General features: G+C 36.8%; 1 protein-coding gene across 3 annotated transcripts; it reads left to right on the top strand.

Annotated features, from left to right (window-relative positions):
* Positions 1-3,459: 3,459 nt before the first annotated feature.
* LOC129261109 (uncharacterized) lies at positions 3,460-14,394 on the top strand. Of its 3 annotated transcripts, none has more exons than XM_064100593.1 (7): positions 3,460-3,746; positions 6,837-6,975; positions 7,756-7,902; positions 8,483-8,696; positions 9,463-9,740; positions 12,530-12,692; positions 13,699-14,394. In XM_064100593.1, the coding sequence occupies exons 2-7, from the start codon at positions 6,873-6,875 to the stop codon at positions 14,078-14,080; spliced, it is 1,287 nt and encodes a 428-aa protein (XP_063956663.1). In that variant the 5' UTR covers positions 3,460-3,746; positions 6,837-6,872; the 3' UTR covers positions 14,081-14,394. The 3 variants fall into 3 exon arrangements, with proteins under 3 accessions (XP_063956663.1, XP_063956674.1, XP_063956670.1); XM_064100604.1 differs by having other exon boundaries at positions 3,595-3,746; positions 7,756-8,024; positions 8,443-8,696; XM_064100600.1 differs by having other exon boundaries at positions 3,666-3,751.
* The last annotated feature ends 3,012 nt before the right edge of the window (positions 14,395-17,406 follow it).

The raw sequence follows: 17,406 nt of genomic DNA, 5'->3' as shown, positions 1-17,406 counted from the left end.
TGATAATAATATGAAGAAAAAGAAAAGTTCATACTAGTGGAAACTGAAGTTTGATACAATGGGTATGATGGGATTACATGACATAGGCATGTCTTCTTTCTTCCACTTTTTCCTTTTATTCTAAATTCACTGGGAAAAAGGTGGGGGTCTCCATTGTCCATTTTTAAGACCGATTATCATGATCAAGAACTAATTAAATTATGTACAACAACATGTGAAGGCGAATAGCGAGCTAAATAATTGTTATATTAACCTGAAAACTAGAAATCTTCAGCGTTTTAGTTGTCAGTTTTTATCTTCCCCTCTTATTTTCTTTACTTTTCTTTCTCATCTCCATCAGCGGCGTAACAGGGGTCGGTGGCCAGGGGGGCAGGAGCCAAAAATTTCTCGGTCATATCATGGTATGAACAGGCGTAATGGTGTAATAAGGCGACGATTTTGAGAGGGCCAGATATTGCGTATCGGGCAGAATTTATCTTTAAAAAAATAAGTTGCGAGCGAGCAAAATTTTTGACATTTTTAATACAAAAATCAAATTTTGTAATAGATTTTGACATGATATTTTCCTTTCATTTTTTTTGTGGTCTGTACGCCACTGAACAGGATTATTTGCGGCTGTAGCGTACGTGATAAGAGTAAAAAAAAAAAACGATGGGCGCAGTAAATGGCGCATGTGCAAATCACCTTTTCATCTAACTTTGAGATATTTTTTGACATTATATTCAGTAAATAAAATCACATCCTACACTTTTCCTTTTCTCTTTTGCTTTTCTTTCCTCCTTTTTTTTTCTTGGTTGTATGAGTTTTGGGGACCATATAACGGCAGTGCTACGCGGTTGGGGTCCGGGGTAGAGCCCTTGATATCACAGCCATTTAAACCTCGCAGATTGCCGCTATTTTTAATCAAATCGCGGGGATATACAGAATATACACTGCAAAAACTCCGGTGTTGATTTAACACCAGCCCGGAATCTATATGTGTCCACACCAGAGAAGTATTGAAACAACACCAGTTTGGAATCAAACCGATGCTGTTTTAATACTAATTGGTGTCGTACAAACACCTATCTGGTGTTAGACCAAAACGATACTTGTTTAACACTTCTCTGGTGTAGACATATATATATATATTCCGGACTGTTAAATCAACACCAGAGTTTTTGCAGTGTAGCTTTTTCACAACACATTTATTCAACCCAGTTGAATATTTTGAGGGGGCAAAACATAGCAATGTGGGAAAATTGGTAAAAAGTCGCCAGCGAGCAAAGCGAGCTGGAAAAAAAATTGCCCAATGAAAAATAAATTCTGTGATAGATTTTTCCATTATATTCAACATGCAAATAACACATTTCATTGTTTCCATTCATTTCATTATACGTAAATTGTTTCCTATAATTTCTTTATTTTCTCTTGGGTGTGGAACCAAGACCCCCGCGCCTGTACGTACGCCAGTGATTGAACGTAAAGCTTAATGAATGAAGGGTCCCTACAGCCTACAGGGGGGGGGGGGGGGGGCATTATAGAGCCATTTGAAAGTTATAGATGAAGAACTCCTACTGCGTGTGGTCTGGGGCAAAGCCACGGTAGCTAATTTAGCAAGCTTATAGCACAATTTTGTATGCAGTTCATCTTTCTTCCCGCTCTTTATTTTCAATCCTCGGCAGCCCGGTCGTGTTATTAAGGTTTTTTTTCTTGTCACTTTTCTTTGTTTTCCAATTTAGCTTTTGACCAATTCCATTCTTAGTTTCATTTCCCGCTATTGTTTGCCATTTTGTCATCTTTTAATTTATTTCCCATCATGCTATTGCATTACATATGCCTATTTCGGAATGATTTGTTCTTTCTCAAATGTTCTTCTTTCGTTCCTTTTCCCGCTTTCCTTATTCCTTTTCCATTTAAAAAAAAATCGCTTCGTTTTCTTTTCACTTTTCCATTTCCTTTTCTTCCTTTCCTTTTTCCTTTCCTTTCCCTTCCCTTTTTGTCACCCTCCCTTTTCTTTTTCCCCGTTTTTTTTAATTTTCCCCGGTGAAAACCGCCAGGGGGGGGGGGGCAGCTTGCCCCCCTGCCCCCCTCCCCCGCCTGTTACGCCACTGATCTCCTCTTCTTTTTTTGTTTCTCACTACTCCCTTGAAACTGTCCTGACATGATTTTGATAGCGTCTTGTGTTAACTGTTATTTGTAACAAAATAATGCACCTCAAAAATTAATTTCCATTAAAAATAACGTTCCCCAAATAGCCTTCATGATTAATTCATGTAACTTCCATCACCTCCCATAGATGCCTCCTTTCTACTGGCGAATAGATGGGTCGTGGGGGGGGGGTGGCCTTGGGGCATTATGATGGACCCCCAGTGGGCCTATGTAGCGTTATGAGCCAACATTTTGAAAGGGGCAGACATGGCGTATGGGAACTTGAAGAGTATATATAAAGCTGCAAATGATCAAAGTGAGCAACCCGGGGGGCCACTTACATTGACGAGTGGATACCATGCGCGACCAAAAAAACACGTAAATAGGATGTCTTTTTCAAGATAGGGCACGTTACGTACGTAACGTGATAAGGGTGTCAAAAACACAAAAATAATGAAAAAAGGGTATCTATTTTGCTAGGAAAGTTACGTGTTTAGGGTCAAATTTGCGGGGATGATAAAACAAAATTAAAATGTTTTATAATGATAATGGATGTCATGATGCCATGCAACACTACGCGTTTAGAGTCCGACTTGCTCGAGGTGTGGAAGGTGGGGTCGTACACTCGTACTAAACCAAATGATGTGTAAAGGTAAAACCGACGACCGAAGGATCCGTGACATAACAATAAAATATTCCTGTACTTGTTTAGGGGTTCATTTCAGGGAATACTTGTCAACAGTATCGTTTTGTTTCCAATACTTGTTAAGGGTAGGGTTTCACACGCCAATACTTGTTAAGGGGTGCATTTTCAGAATATAGAAAATACGTGTTTATGGTGCTTTTCGAGACCCCATGGCATGGTATCCACTCGTCAATGGAAGTGGCCCCCCGGGGTGAGCAGCAAGCAAAAAGTTAACTTTCAAAACAGCAATTCATTATTTTTTTAAATAGATTTTTACATGATATTCTGAAAATTGTATATCTCACACTTGCCATTCTTTTTCCCGAGTCTTTTTTTATCTATTTTCCCTGGGGATCCAAGTATGGCCCCAGTCCGCCCCTCCTCCCATGCACCCGCCTCTATATACGTCAGTGCATGTATTGGAACATACCCCCGAAAAATATTCACGACCAAGAAAAGGAAATCAACTGGTCACACAGCTTTTCAGAAAATTTTGTTGCCTTGTCTGTAGCCAGTTTCTGCAGGAAATATACTCATTTTTTACACTTATAACCAATCATGCCATGTCCAAAGTGAATACGAGATGTCAGAGGCTCTGTCTGTGTTAAATTGAACCAGTCACGGTACATAGTGAATCTAGTCTCACTACTTCAGACTATGCATCATCGATCGACTACTAGTGTACGAAGTACTATGCGATTTGCAAAAACCAAGGGTCTGTGTCTGCAGACTACATTTCTACTGCTCTGCAAGACTTTTACTTTAGATATGTGACGTGTTCCGTCGGGGAATTCCCGTTCGCAAAAAGTGTGAGCGGATCAAATCGAGATATTGGAAGAGAAGAATCTCTGTAGTTTGGCTTCTTGTTCTGTTCTGTCATCATAGTTTTGGACCGTACTGCTTTCTGAGCTGAGCTGAGTCAGATAGGGCGGTAAGGTATAATCTTAAGTTTGGGTATTTATTTATAGTGCGTATCTTCAGTCACGGCACAGTAACTACACCGGGAACTTACAGTACCGGTAGATGTACCCGTCGGCCGTCCCCACCGCCGAGTCCTCCCCGGACGGCGCTGGGCACTTTAGCCGTTCGCGTGCCATGCCCCTGGGAGCCGGGCGGGCACTCACACGTATTGCGAGGTTGGGACTCCTAAATAAAGAATAAAACTAAAAGTCACAAACGTGAGCTTACTCTCCACAGATTCAGCTACAGAACATGAGTGGCAAGGGATAAATCCTATAGTGTGCATGGGCTGATTAATATTCTCGAAAGGCTCGATGCTAAAAATAATGTCCTGTTTCAACTGGTCTCGTTCCAGCCTCCAGGACATTTTTTGTGTGTAAAATTTAGATCTAACATAACCCAGGGAGCCCAGGACTCGTCTGTGTAGTATTTATCACCTCGATTATATGGATGAAGGTCTATCGTGACACAGATACTGACAGTGACATCGAGGCACAAACTGGACCCTCAAAATAAGCTCAAAAAAAAGGAAAAGTTCTGTCTCGTTCGTTCTACTTTCAATATTGAAAACAAAATGGCTGATCAATACCGTGAACGAACGAACGCGGCATGGAGGTCTAACTTTTCCTTTTTTTTGAGCTGCCGAAAAACAAAAACAAAAACAAAAAAGGAACAAAAGATCACAAGTAAGTCACCTCAAGGTTTATGAGAAAGTGCACAAACTCACAGGGCTTGATGGGGATAAAATTTAAGCATCTTGTTTATGAATGCAACAGAACACTATCCAACTGTAAATATTGAAAAATTTTGGCACTTTCTTGTGACACGGTCTTCTGTTATTAACTTTTGATCAATCAAACCTTTTTTTTGGATAATGCTTGATTTCACCATAATTGCTTGTGGTCTAGTGATTAAAGCTATGTTTGAGTTTTGGTACTATATTTTCTCACTCCCTTTAGCTCCCCCTCTGTCACTCTCTCATCCCTCTCTCTCCCTTTCTCCTTTTTCTCACTTCCCTTCCTTTACTTTGCCCACTTTCTGTCTCTACATTATTTATCTATCCAGTTGACTTTTTTCTTTTGCTTTTACATGGTCACTTCCATCCTTTCTCTTCAGATGACTTTCAGCTGTATCTCTCTCCATCTGTTTTTTTTTATTCCTTGCCTGTATGAGTTATTGATTTGTCATTTTTTGTCTCGCCTGCATAGCAGAGCGAGACTATAGGCGCCGCTTTTCCGACGGCGATGGCGACGGTGGCGATGGCGTCAACATCAAATCTTAACCTAAGGTTAAGTTTTTGAAATGACATCATAACTTAGAAAGTATATGGACCTAGTTCATGAAACTTGGACATAAGGTTAATCAAGTATTACTGAACATCCTGCCTGAGTTTTAGGTCACATGATTAAGGTCAAAGGTCATTTAGGGTCAATGAACTTAGACCATGTTGGGAGAATTATTTTCAAAATCTTAACCGAAGGTTAAGTTTTTGAAATGACATCATAACTTAGAAAGTATATGGACCTAGTTCATGAAACTTAGGCATAAGGTTAATCAAGTATTAGTGAACATCCTGCTCGAGTTTCAGGTCACATGACCAAGGTTAAAGGTCATTTAGGGTCAATGAACTTTGGTCAAGTTGGGGGTATTTGTTGAATTACTATCATAACTTTGAAAATTTATGGATCTAGTTCATGAAACTTGGACATTAGGTTAATCAAGTACCACTGAATATCCTGTGCGAGTTTCAGGTCACATGACCATGGTCAATGGTCATTTAAGGTCAATGAACTTTGGCCGTGTTGGGGGTCTTTGTTAAATTACCATCCTAACTCTGAAGGTTTATGGATCTAGTTCATAAAACTTGGACATAAGAGTAATTGAGTATCACTGAACATCCTGTACGAGTTTCAGGTCACATGACCATGGTCAAAGGTCATTTAAGGTCAATAATAATAATAATAATAGGCATTTATATAGCGCCATCTATCTAAAAATATTCTATTCCGAGGCGCACAAGAAAAGAAAGAAAGAAAGTTTGGATGAGTGCCAATAACTAATACTGTTAGAGAAGATAAGACTTCAGTTTAGATTTGAAGGTCTCCAGTGATGGTACCATTCTTAAATATATGGGCAAATTATTCCAGAGAGAAGGTGCTGAGGCAGAGAAAGCTCGCGCACCATATGCAACTTTGGCCATGTTGGGGTAATTGTTGAATTGCCATCATAACTTTGAAAGTTTATGGATAGAGTGAATGAAATGTGGACATGGGTGTAGTTGACAAGTCTTAAGTCACCGTTCAAATGTCATCTATGGTCAATGAACGTGGTATTATGTCATTATATGAATGGTGTTTTTGTAAATGATTATTTTATAGTAGTTTTCAAAGTTAGCACTGCTGCTATTACATCGCGTAATGCAGGCGAGACTGCCAGAGGCGTTCCACTTGTTTCATTTTGAATTGCAATATATGTTTATTTATATTCCTTTAATGTTTAAATATTTCCCAATTTATACATCTTTAGTGTTTATTGTATGTACCCTGCCAGTGGAGGACAAATTTCTGTAGTTTTATTATGCATGGACCAATACATCAATCTGAATCTGAATCTATACTCATTACTTTACTTCTGGTATATAAATCTTATTTTGAAAAAGAAATGTTTGGAAGCAATCCCAAAGTGTTTATCATTATCATTTGCCAGTATGCGTACTGGTATAGATGTCAACAACAAAATGTAATTAGATCTAAACTATTTCAGGCTTGCTAACCCCAAGTAAACACATGGGACCACACAATAAAAAAAAGGACATCATTTTTCAGTAATTTTTCTGATCTTTTGCAATTCCATGTGCAAAGAATCTTAGATTTTGTCATAACTGGAGCAAAACTTTACGGATATGTGTGACGTTACTGGTCCCCCTTTCATTTTCTTCTAAATGAAAACGAGCTGCCTTGTTGTGCATGGGATAATAATATGTACACGGCATTTGTTCATGACTGTAGATTTGTACAGTGCTTGAATAGCACTTGTTAGCACTTATTCTTTTGTTTCCTAGATCCTAGTTTGACCCTCATCCAAGCCGTCATCCAGCATGACTACCATTGAAAGTGACTTTCAAAAGCTGAATTTGAGTGACCAATCAGCAAAGGGTAAACAGAACATGCTACCATCCAAGAGCATCAAAATGGAGACAGGTAAAGTTGAATTGTTTAAAGAAGAATTGAAAGGTTGAATCAATTTAGCCAAATGTAGCAAAACTTGCTTTTGATTGAATAAGAGGTATGCTTTCTCTTCCTAGCTTTTATAACACCCTGAACAATTTTCGATGAAATAGTGTGAACTATCTAAAAGAGGAACAAAAAAATATTCAATGTTTTCCAGGCACCATACCCATAGTTATATCTACATTTGCTACTCTCTACCCAGGTGAAATAAATGGGTACTTGGTACATGTAAGAAGAACTTTTGTGTTTGTTATCATACATGCATGCAAATGACGCCCTTACTGTGACGTTGCTCCTTCGCGTTAATCCTGAAAGACTGATTGACTTCAGTGTACTCGACTCAATGCATTGCTTGCAGCACCTGTTTCATTTACCAAATCTCCATTAAAACAATATTTATCTGGTATCTCAGTTATACCGTAGTTCTACTGATTAATAATAATTCTTCATTAGGATTCTTTGTTCAGTTATATATTTTCATTTGTCAATTTTCACTTGCCGCATATGCCATTTTTAATGTCCTAGGAAAAAGTGGTCAACCCACAAGCATAGTCTGTTGATAACGAATGTTGCTGGTGCATATATTATGAAGTGCACAAATTCCTTGAATGCTCAAGAACAATCAGGTTAATAGGGATAATAGTATACAGTGCTTATAAACATTGAATTATTTTGTGATATAAATGTTTTTACCTAAATATATTATGATTATTAAATCATTTTCCAATCCTGTATATGGAAACATTGCAGATCAACCTGGAGTGGACACCCCTGACTCCTGTCCCAGCAAGCCAGCATCAGTACCAGATGTAGTTATGCCAGGACACACTTTAAAGGGTGTGGTTCAAGTAGCCCCTACTACACAAAATGAAATGCCCAAGACAGATGACCAAAAATGTGAGCTAATAGTCTGGAGCGATATAATATGCTCAGTTTTAGAATAGTTCTTGTGAAATGCTACTTGCTCTGTGAGGGAAATGTTTCACAGATCAGCCAATGTTGAAATCATGGTCATCAGGGTTTGATCACAAACAAAGCATTTGAAGTGATACTCAAGACTGAAAGTAATATTATTTGAACAGACAAAGTAAAATCGGACAAACAAAGCATTTAACGTTTCATCACAATCGAATAAGGAATAAAAAAGGTTAAAAAGCTATGACATTTTAATGTTTTGCATTATTTTGGTGAAACAGCTAGTTCTATGCGTGTCTTCATGAATATACAACGAGCAAACTGATGATGTCATATCCCAACTTATTCTTTTTTATTGTACTATATGAAATTATATTTATTCAATTTTTTTCCTCCAAGAACAAAAACAAATTGACTCATGATTTAATGTGTAAGATGATCACTGCTGCAACTTGTTGCAACAAAAACACACATTTGTCACTGCAGTGCACTGTTATATCACATGTTTATATTCTTTGATAGTTGATTGATGTAGATTTCAAATGTTTATTTCAAAATGAAGGTCTTGAGATGGACAAATCAGAGGATAGTGTGGATGCAGTGCCTTCAAGCAAACCTAGAGCAAGGGTGTCAGCAATGCCGCAAGCCAATCCACCTGTACAGCAGCAATCATGTATGCAGGAGACTGGTGCTACAGCTGCTTCTGGTTCAGGTGCTATTCCTAGAAATAAATCCCAAACTACGGAAAGTCAAGGAGCTAAAGAGATCGCCGCTCAGTAAGTATTTTATGCAACAGGAGATAGTGATAAGGCATTATGTTTCAGTTCATTATCTGTCTGTCCATCAGTTGCGTTTTTGCTCTCTTAATCGCATTTATTTAATTCTTGATTAAAAATATACATAATACAAAATATGAGAAAGTATTAACAAGCAAAAATAACAATGAAAGTGAAATGGGGTACTGAATAAATAAATAAAGCCAAAAGGCCTTGTATAACCGCAGTTCCCCAAACATTGATTCTGTAGAATACATACAGTTGACATTTGTAAGACGAGGCCCTTATTTGATTTTTGGGTCGCAAGGTCAAGGTCATGGATATCATGCGAGAGTTTGTCATTTAATTTGAGGAATTTTTGATGGATTAGCTTGTATACAATAATAATAATAATAATAATGATACTAATACTACTACTACTACTACTAATAATAATAATAATAATTATAATAATAATGATAATGATAATAATATTGATAATAATTATGATAATAACAAGAATGATAATAATGATAATGATAATAACAATACGGTAATAATAATAATGATAATTATAATCATAATAATAATGATAGTAATAATAGTAATAGTAATGATCATCATAATAATTATACTGCTACTACTACTACTACTACAAATAATTATAATTATGATAATAAAAATACTGATTATAATAATAATATGCAATTTAAGTCAGATAAACTAATGAGAGTTTGACACACAACTTTTAACTCCATGTATCATTTTTCTTGTTCATTTTCTGCAGACAAGCACCAGACCTTGAAGGAGATAAAGATTTGATACTCCATGAATTAGCAGATCAACTCGCTGGAACCTGTGACCTCAGGAAATTGGCACTCCCACTACGAATCAGGGAAAATGAGGTTGCGCAAATTGAATTTGGCTATCCGAGTTCAGTTGTATTGCAGTTTTACAAGGTTTTCCAGCTGTTCTCAAAAGTGTCAGGTTCACAGTTGTTCAAACAGTTGCTGGAGGTACTGACTAAAGCTGATCAGAGGTCTGCTGCATCCTGGCTAAGGAATAGTAAGTTTGCAAATTTGTTTGTGTTCCTGTAAAATGCTCACTTGATGTCACTGCCCCTAGTTAGCTTGGGAAAGGGGATGGGAGTATTACAAAACAATTACAGAATTGTAGATTTTCATTTGATAGATGAACAACACCAGACTTGAAATCACCCATTTTATATCATGAAAGACCCTCTTTTCCTTCTGGGTTGGCATCGCTTTCCTTGATAGCATACAGAGAATTTAGAAATGTATTAAATATCTAACTGAACGATGAATACCAAGTGTAGGAAAAAATAAGAAAAAGATTTTACAATTACAACAAAGATCTATGTGTTTCAATGAGGTTTGTCATCATTTTAAAAGAGAAATGTGTGGTTTTGAGCGCACTGTTGTCAACCACTCTCTCAGTATAAACACAAATGGGCATTTTCACCACAGATGGACACAGAGGCAAAAAAATCAAGTTGATATTCATGTCAAATGCTTTATGTCTTTTAATAAAACAAGACCTGAAGTTTCTGAGACAAAATTTTTTTCCATTTTTTATTTCAAAATGGCTGCCAAAGTATGGATACAAATTAGTGTTGAAAATAGTATATTGATACATATTTTGTTTTGACAGGTTTTAAAGAACAGGTTTGATCATGATTTTTTTCGCCTGTGATTTAGCTTGCTATTATAACACTTTTTAAAATCCCACAGAAAGAAACACCAGTAATTCATTCATCTGATAAAAAAAACATTGATGAAGTATGTGATATGGTATGTAATGTCAGTTACCGAAAACATGAACTTTTTTTCTCATTTCCTGGAAAAGAGGATATATTATATGAAACTTGGTAGATTTCCTCTCTAGGTAACACCCCTCCCTTCTACACCAAAATTAAAGATTACCAATTAACAATGAAGCCATAGGGTACCATTAAATATATGTAATGTCAGTTACCGAGATGTAATGTCAGTTACCATGATAAAACGTTGGTTACCAATATTGAAATGCAAATATGTGGTCAATTTTATGGTGAAGAAATATTGTATACTTGTTATTTAAGTCTTTCACTTTAAAAGTCACACCAGAAGGAGCTTGCTATTGACTTTTAAAAGGTATAGTTCACAAGGAATACTATATGAAATTATGAAGGAAGTTGCATTCCCATCGTGCAAAAAAAATTACTATGAAATTGTTTTGTACATGCACTTACCAAGTACCTAATTGTTTGTATCAGACAATTTTTTGTTTGGTTTTCGGGGGGGGGGGTAGGGGGTACTTTTCCCAACCTATTGCCTAAATCTGCAACATTTTTTAAGCTTAACATTGTGATGAAGGGGATTTCCAGGGTCCCTTTTTTAGTTTCTTGGATTCTTTTGAGCATTGCCTCGCTAAAAGTAAATTCCTGGTTTTTATACCTGTTAGTAGTGTGGATGTGTGATACAATTTTGTTTTTGGTTTACAAGTATAGATGAACAGTGAAATTTGACAGTTCTGATCAATGTTGCATGGATCTACTAAAACAGGTTTTTTGTCTAATTTACAAATAGTTCGGTTTCAGTTTAGAAGCTTGAGTTTATTTTTTGTTGTCAGCTTAAAAAAGAAATTAGCAAAGAAAATTATTAAACAAATTATGAAGAGAATTGAAATCCGACAGATATGAACAAGCATTGCTTGCACTGACCAGAATAGAAATCAATAAAACTACATGGCTGCATGAGATTCGGGGGAGGGGTATGTGTAGCCTAGGGTAGGAGACCCTTATTCATTTTGCCTTTTTTGAGGTGAGGGGGAGGTTGGAGAAGGAAAAGGTTTAAAAAGTCAATATAAAACTGATGAATATATTATGGGTGTATAGTCAGAAAAATCCATGTGTACAGTCAATGCAATATTAAATTACTATAGGAAAACATGTAGCCACTATAACCCCCCCCCCCCCGAGTAAGTAAAACATACATTTCTTATCTTTGATAATTAAAAATGTGAAGTATTATGAAACTTTTATGATTTTAAAAAGCCTTACATATAAGTACCAAGAAAACTATGCCTTTGAAAATCATATAGCACTGGTAAATGTTAATGTGTATTGTCAGTTACCGACAGGTAATGATAAAAATGTTCAAATCAAAGAAATGTTCAAATCAAGAAATAGAAGAAAAAAATTTCATTGAAATGTTCCTAGAAACTCGGGTATACTTCCACATCAAGCTCACTTTCATGTGAAGCCCTGCACAGAAGATACAATGCAATGATTCCACACATTTGACTTCCATGTGTTATCTCTATGGCAATTTAAGTGTAATGTCAGTTACCAGCATGGTTGTGGAAAAATTATCATAGCCCCCAAAAGACAAAAACGAATTGTTTAATATTTTGACACATCTTAATCTAGTAATGGAGGTATATTAACATATTCAAATTATTACTCTATCTACTCAGGGACATAGGATATTTCAATTTTAATGAACACCCTGAAATTGCATGTCCTTTTGCATAATGTCAGTTACCGACACATTTTTGCTTGCTGATGAGTAAAAAAATGTGGTTACATAGGAAAACTTAGTATCAGAGTATACAGCAAGGTTCACTTTATTAACTCTATCAAATGCAAACTCCCATCATTTGTTGTTTTAGAGATACACACAATGAAAGGTGTGAAAACATTGTGCCGTGTAATGTCAGTTACCGTGAAAATGCCCACATGAGTGATGTCACAATGTGGACACAACTTCCATGCATGTATTTACTATTGTGAAACCCTGGTATTGGCATCTGATTGGCTCATTTCCCTGTATTTTCTCACCATTTTTGACCAGGAATTGGACAAAGGGAGCCGGAGCCAGAGCCATTATTACATGGTAGTGAGTCCAGTCCCATCTCCGATGCCATACCCCAGACAGAGACAAGACGAGGAAACATCAACAGTGAATTCTACGATGTCTTTCTCTTCCACACTGGCAAAAGCGATGGCACAGAGAAGTGAGTATCTAGATACTCCTGCCAAACAAAGTGGGAAGGGGGTATACTTGACTTGGGGTATCGTTGGCCGTTGGGTTGGCCCTTCTGTTGCTAATCGTGTGTATCGAATTACAGATCAAAACTACTTCCTCAGTTTTCGCCCAATGCTCATAAGACTTGGCACTCACATTGGTCTTGGACTGAAGACCTGCAAGATATTCAGCAAGTATTGGAAAGTTTTATGCCAAGGCATAATCTCTGTTTGCCCCAGGCAGACTGCCATTGCTCACATACCAACTGTGTCCACGGGTGCTTTCAGCATGTTTGTCAAACTTCAATCATTTTTTAGAGACTGTTATCTCTAAAACTTTCAGATATTGTTGATAATGCACAGGAAAAGATATGATATATACCCGGCTCTCATTTTCTCAAAATTCCTCTGAAAGCACTATTGTTATCAGGTTTCTTGAAGGAATTTGATATCGTTTGGATGCTTATCCACTCAGTTCTATGACAAACAAATATTATTACATACATTGCCTCATCCGACTCTCCGTGGGTGTTTTCTTTTTTGGCAATGATCAGGTGAAGTCCACTAATGTCTCTTCAAAGCTCTGGTCAGCAAATTATTAACTACTCTCTATAACAGCTGACAACCATATCTCTTTAACAGGCCAGAGAAATGTCAGCTTTGTGAGATATACATGTATATAATATGCCTAATATCTGTATTTGTTTGTTAAGAGATATGGATGCATCTTACTAGCCTGGGGAATTTTTTTTTTCCTAATACACCAATTATCTCTTCACTGGTTGTGGAGTTTATGGAAATTTGTACAGTCTTGTGCAAGGACTGAGACTAATTTCGGGGATTAAGTCTGTGTCCTTTTCCAATGAAAAATTCTAAATGTTTTTAGAAGAGGCAGGTTTGGGAAATAATGTCTTCTTAACTTAGTGGAGACTAAGCATATATATTACTTTGTAATGAAATTTTGATTTATAGGAATTCTGTTCATGTTTGTTCTAGATTCCAGAGAATGTGCAAGCAGCATGGGTGGACTTTGAAAAGCTCCGACACCATTCCAGCAACTGCCCCTGTCCATGCTGCCATTGGAGAAATCCTAAGTACCTCAACGCATCTGGTCCTGATAATCACAGAGAGTGACTGCATAAACTACAAAAAAGGTGAAATGTGTATGACGGTGGAGATGGCTCTACAAGTGGCATACAATCGTGACACGTTGTCCGGAAAAGTCCTTCCCATACGGTGTTGCAATAAGAGGAGCTTACCCCTCGTTTTGCAGGCCTTGACGGGTGCACATATAGACGACGAAAGCTTTGAGAATCGGATGATTGCAACCATCAAGACCCAAACAAGGGAAGCAAGGATGAGAGAAATGCAAGACTAAATGAATGTCTTACGTTGGGGAGGAATCAAACAAAAATCACACACACAAAAAAAGAAAGATCAAGACCCATCTAAACCGCAAATCAGGAATGTAGTCAAGGCTGGTACTTCTGAGACACAAGGCGGCTGTAGAGTACCTTCTCCTATAGACTTATTACATTTGACTCGGCTGAGGCCAAGGCCGGCAAAATGTAGCATAGAGGCCAGCCTTTACTACATCCCTGCCTCAAATTGGCAACTAAGTGAGTACGTTATGACGCACAATGATTGTAGGGATAACTCTCCCATTCGTCATGTATTTATACCCACGTGAAATGATCAGGAATTTGTTGTTCGCTCCTAGCCATCTTTTTGTATAATCTTTTCTTTCCTAATTTAATGAAGAAAAATATACTGACTAAAATTATCATGGCATTTCTAGTTGATTGTCTTGTGTATTAACCCTAAAAGAGCCAGGTTATTTGGACCCATCTCACAGTCGGGGAGGGGCGGATTCCGCCCCCCTGAGATCTCGGCCTTCGATCGCGCGAGTGCGGCAAAAATTTGCAGTGGTAGTGTGCGATATTTTTTAATTTAATGAATTAATTATGCTAATTTATTCATGAAATAAAACATTTGCTCTAATCAACTATTATACTGCCTCAAAACTGCTAATTTTTTATTCACAGACTCTTTGTAGGATCCTGATCAAATGTACTTCAAACAAAATTTGGTATCACAATTTGTTTTAATGTATTTTTTTTTTTTTTTTTTTTCTTTTATATTTCTTTGCTTTTTGACTTTTTGTTTTTTTAGTGTTTTTTCGATGGAAATTGTTGCAGACGTAATTTTGATCGTAAACAAGACAAAATTAATTAAATCTAATCAATATAAGTAGAAATAATGATACATTGATGAATTTTGGCTAAGTACACAATTTGCATTGGATTTGTACATGAACTCACATTTTTTAGCAGTTTTGGGACTGACATGCACTCACATAATGTTGTGTAATTTCGTAATCGCGTAACCGGGCATCGCAAATTTGGTCTCAAACTTTGCGCGAGATTTGAAAGTAAAAAGTCAGCAAGCGGCGAGCTCGAAAAAATTTCGCGCGGCGGATTTATAAGGGACTAAGTTAGAAAGGATTAAAGAAAGTAGTCAACAGATAAATGCTTATTCCATCGTGGTAGCAGAAGGAAGATAATGAAAACTAGCATGTTATCAGTGTGAACTTGAAGATGTATTCAGACAATATTTTAGGAGGGCGTTTCATGAAACAAAAAGTCTTTGATTTTTGCAGTTGTTATATATGCTCCTGCTAGCTACTGAGATCAGATTAGTCTGTGAAAATCACTGGCAAACCTTTCCATGAAATATTCCCAAGGGCTGTTTAATTGCTCTTGTAAATATATGTACCTATATGTCATTGAGTAAAAGCAGGTTTTCTCTTTTTTTGTTCTACAATGCTGCAAATTGAATAAGCCTCCTGTACATTTGAAATAAAAGATGCATATTTTGAATTATACTGGAGTATCATGACTCAGGTTTTCGCAAAGTGTAGTGACCATTATATGATTCTTAATAATAAATGGATTTGACTGTCAAATTGTATTTAGCATTCTCTGTCGGTAATGGTATTATTTCCCCCTATTGAACACCCTATAAGTACTTTTTCCTTTTTTTATATTTCATCTTTCACTTAGCAATCATAATCTTTCATCATACATTTCAAAATTTGGAAATTACTAATCTTTAGACTCATATTTTCCAAAAACCTAAAAAGACTGATCCCACGGGCCGACGTACACAAAACGTACTCGTAACAGATACAGCGGACAAGCACAAGTTTGGAGTGGCTCCATCCACTTTCATCCGCTCCAGACAATGGACAAAATGGGCGAACAATGAAATCACAGTGGATGGATGCTCGATGGATATAGAGCGTAAGAAACATGTATGCAAAGAGTACACAGCGGACACATAAAGTTTTCCAATTGATGGGAAGATTCTTTATGTTTTACCTCCTCTTTGCATTTGTAAGTGCAGAGGGACCAAGCCTTTACATTGTAAATATTGCATTTTAAACAGTTAAACCAATACCACTAGACTGATATATTTGTACTAGTTTTATTAATATTCTATCTTGTATAGTGGTATTATACATTGAATGTATATGTTGTTTACTGCCAATCATGTGAGAATGTTATTAGATTTTTTTTAAGTACTATTTTGTATAAGTACACAGATGGCATTGAAGGTATCATGTATTAAAGATGACCTGAAATAGTATCCAAGGGTTTGTTTTGTTCATTGTTTGTGGATGTGGTGTGGTTTGGTGGTTTTCACTCTCACCTTTCAAATAGAGGGTTTTGGGTTCCAATCCCAGCCATGGCGTGAATTCCTTCAGCAAGAAGATATATATCCACATTGTGTCGCATTCAACCCAGGTGAGGTTAACAGGTACCTGGCAGGATTGAATGCTGTGAGTGTTAGAAGAAGTGATGGAGGAAGGCAGGTAGCAGCTCGAGCTAAATCCAGAGCAATTTTCAAACGGTATGAAAAATTCAGTTACTTAAATGTTTTAACATTTCAGTACCATGAAAATTCTTATTGATGGTATAGCTTTTGGTTTGTTCTTTGTCTATAGGGGTTTGCACAGCAAGTTGTGTCACTCAAATTTCAGTAACATTGGGAGTAACCTCAGTACACAAGATGCTCTTCTCCATTAGACCTCTTACTCCCATCTACAATTTCCCATCAAATACAGCACTGACAGAGTACCGGAGTGTGACGTCATCAATTTTCCAATTTTGCATTTCAGCATTTTTTATACAATATTTTAGTGGGAATCGGTCCATGAAATACATAATTAGCCCCATTGAAGTCACTGGCCTGGTTCCTAATTATGTATTCATGGACCGATTCGCACCAAATTTTGGTATTGGAGGTATTTCATCATGCTCTACAAAATTTGGTATCAAATATTCTGAAATGCATAAAAAGTTTTTTTGTGACGTCATTACTCTGGTACTCTATGTTCATAAGATTTTAAATTCTATTATTTCATGCCAAAAATTGTTGTAGAAAATGTAAATAAAAAACTATTTTCTGCACTTCGTTAAATAGGTAAACACAATTGTTAAATGGCCAACACATTTTACTCATCTTTCTGACAATATACGCACACCATTTTCAGAAGATTTCTCATTCCAACTGTTTGCTTATTCATCTCTATCACTCATGCTTGCTTATTTGTATTTTGTATTCAACAATGTTTTTCTTTTCACGTCCTATAAGGCTATTATCAGATCAGTTCCAAAAAGAAAAATGGCTTAGGCGAAAGGT

The sequence above is a fragment of the Lytechinus pictus genome, chromosome 1 (genome assembly GCF_037042905.1).
Source record: "Lytechinus pictus isolate F3 Inbred chromosome 1, Lp3.0, whole genome shotgun sequence".
Lineage (NCBI taxonomy): Eukaryota > Metazoa > Echinodermata > Echinoidea > Temnopleuroida > Toxopneustidae > Lytechinus > Lytechinus pictus.
The sequence above is the reverse complement of the archived record's forward strand: the minus strand, read 5'-3'. Positions and strand labels throughout refer to the sequence as shown.